The 3,192-nt window shown below is 41.6% G+C and overlaps 1 protein-coding gene across 2 annotated transcripts in view; it reads right to left on the bottom strand.

The window, feature by feature from the left end:
• The window catches only part of ptpdc1a (protein tyrosine phosphatase domain containing 1a), a 28,442-nt gene that overhangs the window by 3,460 nt on the left and 21,790 nt on the right, over window positions 1–3,192 (bottom strand). Inside the window, exon 8 of one of the 2 annotated variants that reach the window (XR_004331730.1) lies at window positions 1,293–1,500. Coding sequence is in view for 1 of the 2 variants with exons in the window: in XM_032514044.1 (XP_032369935.1) it covers window positions 1,293–1,478 (186 nt within the window). In the remaining variant the exon portion in view is untranslated. The remainder of the gene's footprint in view (window positions 1–1,292; window positions 1,501–3,192) is intronic. The other variant, XM_032514044.1, reaches the window with a different exon arrangement.

Below are 3,192 nucleotides of genomic sequence, written 5' to 3'. Positions count from 1 at the left end.
TTTTTTTTTTACAGACATCTGAAAGACTAAATAATCAACCCATTTTTGTTTTACACTTCAGTGCCCTGACCGGTAAGGCCACCAAAGTTCAAACTTCACTATTAGGGGTGAAACAGATTGCAAAACTCACCGTTCGGTTGATAATCACAAAAAAGGGAGGACAATCTTTATTGTTTAAATCTTTTCCATTAATACCTTAAGAACTGTCACAATCCAGCTGGTGAGTGGAGTTCAGCCGCTGATACGATGGAGCTCTGTAGCCAGCGTCAGGGCATTTGGAGTTCTTCCACTCCTCTAGTAGCCATGACATCTCCATCAACTGCTTATAAAATGCTCCGTTCACATGAACATCCCATTGACTTTAGCATGCACTGTTCACATGGATAGAAACTTACGTAACCTGTATCGTTTCAGGGCAACCCTCCATAGAGATTTATCAGCCTACTTTATTTACAGCGACAGTAAAAATGTATATCGCACTATTATAAAGGTTAAACTTTGCAATTATTATGCGGTTCAAATGCATTCTGAATCCCCAGCATTGATCCGTAGGTCCATTGCACCACTAGTCACCATTAATCATTTTTTGACACAGTCTTGTTTATATGTCTCAGTTTGCGTTCTGATCTGGGAAACCAACATTTCCGACCACACTTGAAGGCAGCTTTGGAAAAAGAAAGAAAATAAAAGGCGACGAAGCACGAGATGAAGTATATCAGGACACAGTCACAAAATACTGGGCAGTTTAGCGCTTATGTTTCATATTTTATCTTTTATAGTGTTTAAAACAATTTCACAGTAACATTACGGGACTTGCACGACAACATGATTGTCCACAGCAGGTCAACGTCTGCAAAAGTTGATTAGGACTTAACATTTTGCTGCAGGCATTCAAAAAAAAAAAAAAAAGACCCAAGTTTTTACCGGACTGTCTGACCAGTGACAATCGAACCAGTGTGTGTTAATTAATGCTCAGCCAGTTTGAAAACCAAACCACACCAGGCTGCTACGGTATAACATTCCAGACCTCTACAGACGGCACGCTTGTACTGAACCCCAGGTTGCTCCCAATGGGCAGGACAGGATCTTGCACTGGTGTATGAATGTGTGCTGGAATGACTTTGTCCAGTAAAGTAGAAAGGTGCTGTATAAATGCCTTTAAAACTTAAACAATGAAAACACACTCAACAGCATTATAATTAGTTTTCCACTGTTACTGGACACTGTGTAAAAGGTATCTAAAAGCAAGGCATTATTACTGTTTGCTTCACACAGAAATTCAACCCAGCTACCTTTCTTAGTGAACTGAGGGCATTCTGTGGATTTAGATTCTTCTCGCAGAGGGCTTTGACTTCCTCTCTGCTGATGACTGGGTCCTTGAGCTGCTCCAGCCATGACCACATCAGACTTGACAGGACCAGAGGATCTCTCTCCATACACAGCCTCTCCCACGCTCCCTCTCTGGAGTTCAGCTCTGTCTGCATCACAACAAAGAGCATACTGAAATGGAGTGTCACAAGGCAGGAAATGCAGGTTTAAATCAGGAATAACAATGTGCTAAAGTTATGGTTTTGTCTGTTATAACACAGCTCATTGATGAACAATGAGCACAGTCTATAAGTCTAAAGTGTTTTTAGGGGTTGACAATTAATGCATAGGAGCTCTGAATGTGTGTTGTATAGCATTTTTGTCAGACACAAAGTGAACTGTGAATAACTTTTTTAATTTTAAACATTAACTGAAGATGAACTGAAGATGAGCAAGTGCCAGATTGCTCATACTAAAAAGACTAGTGGAGGAAGCAACGTCCTGCATGTCACACTGGGGAAATTAGAGTCTCCTAGGATCAAGGTTTTCACCCAGCATATCCCAGAATAACAGCTTGGCTTCTAAAAGGGGACATGTGTAGAACTGGGTGTTACATTTTCAACATTACTGTACAGTACTGAAGAGATAATGATAAGAGTTCTGTTGTTTCTCAGTGCCACAGTATCTCAGACATCCTGTTGCTTCCTGCGGATACTTCACATCTCCCACCTGGTGCTTTGGAAGTGTCTCTTTATTTTTTGGCTTTATTGAAGTGGATAAACATTTGTTGCATTGTCAAGTGGCTACATATTGAAGAATCCTTTGATCACAAAAAGAAACCAGGTGAAAATCTGGTTATACAGCAAACCTAAGTAACCTGGTTGCGCTAAAATATGCAGATAGATGCAGTAAGACTGAAATATGTAACACTACTGGGCAACATAATTACATGATATTAGGCACCTAATGCACAAAAAAAAGCAGGATTAGGGCTGCACAATTAATCGAATTTTAATCACGATCACGGTTTTGACTTCCCACGATCAAATTTGCGTGATCGAGCGATTTTTTTTTAAATGCGTCATTTCATAGAACGCTCTGGTTTTTTTTGCATAGCGCATCTACCGCTCCATAAACCCCTGTCTGCTCATGTGCCAGTCAGAATTGTTCCCTGCATCGCGCAGCTTAGTTTCTAGATGTAGACAGTCACAGAGGACAGAGTAACGGGAGGAAAAGTCAACAGATAGCAGTCGGTTATACGTCGGTCTCAAGGTTTACCAGTTTACAAGTAAACGCAACATTTTGTCCCGTCTGTGTTGTTTTTCAGACAACAGCAGTGAGCAGTGCTAGTCGGTGCTAGTTAGCTCACAGGCTCTACGGCACAAGTAACATTTTCCTCTAGGACGCACCGGTGCACCTAATGTCCTCGCATCCGCTGCAATGTTGTTTATATGGATACGGTTTAATTTTACGTTACATGACCCATTTCTTCTGTAAAGCCGTGGATCTCTCCTCTACTCTATCTCCTCTTACTCTCCACGCAGCCCCGCCACACAGCGCCGGTCCACACTTATGATATTTGTCTACAGTTTTAATTGTTATTAACACAGCTGTATATTGTTAAATATGAGGGGCAAACCTGTATTTTTACCAGTGTTTCCGTTGGTAACCCTGCTATTGCGGCCGCCACGGCGAAGAACACAGAAGAAGTTGTTAAATGCAACTAACTTCAGTTCGTAGAGTATTAGCCTGAGACCGAGCTTGCTGTACCTGCAAAAGATGTGACCCATGGCCAGAATATCATGGTTCATAAAAATGCAGCGCAGTGACGATACAGAGATTTCATACACACAACGTGTGTATCCGCCGTTTGACCCGTGCTGG

Source organism: Etheostoma spectabile, chromosome 4 (genome assembly GCF_008692095.1).
Source record: "Etheostoma spectabile isolate EspeVRDwgs_2016 chromosome 4, UIUC_Espe_1.0, whole genome shotgun sequence".
In the NCBI taxonomy this organism is placed as follows: Eukaryota; Metazoa; Chordata; class Actinopteri; order Perciformes; family Percidae; genus Etheostoma; species Etheostoma spectabile.
This window is presented reverse-complemented; position numbering and strand designations above follow the sequence as displayed.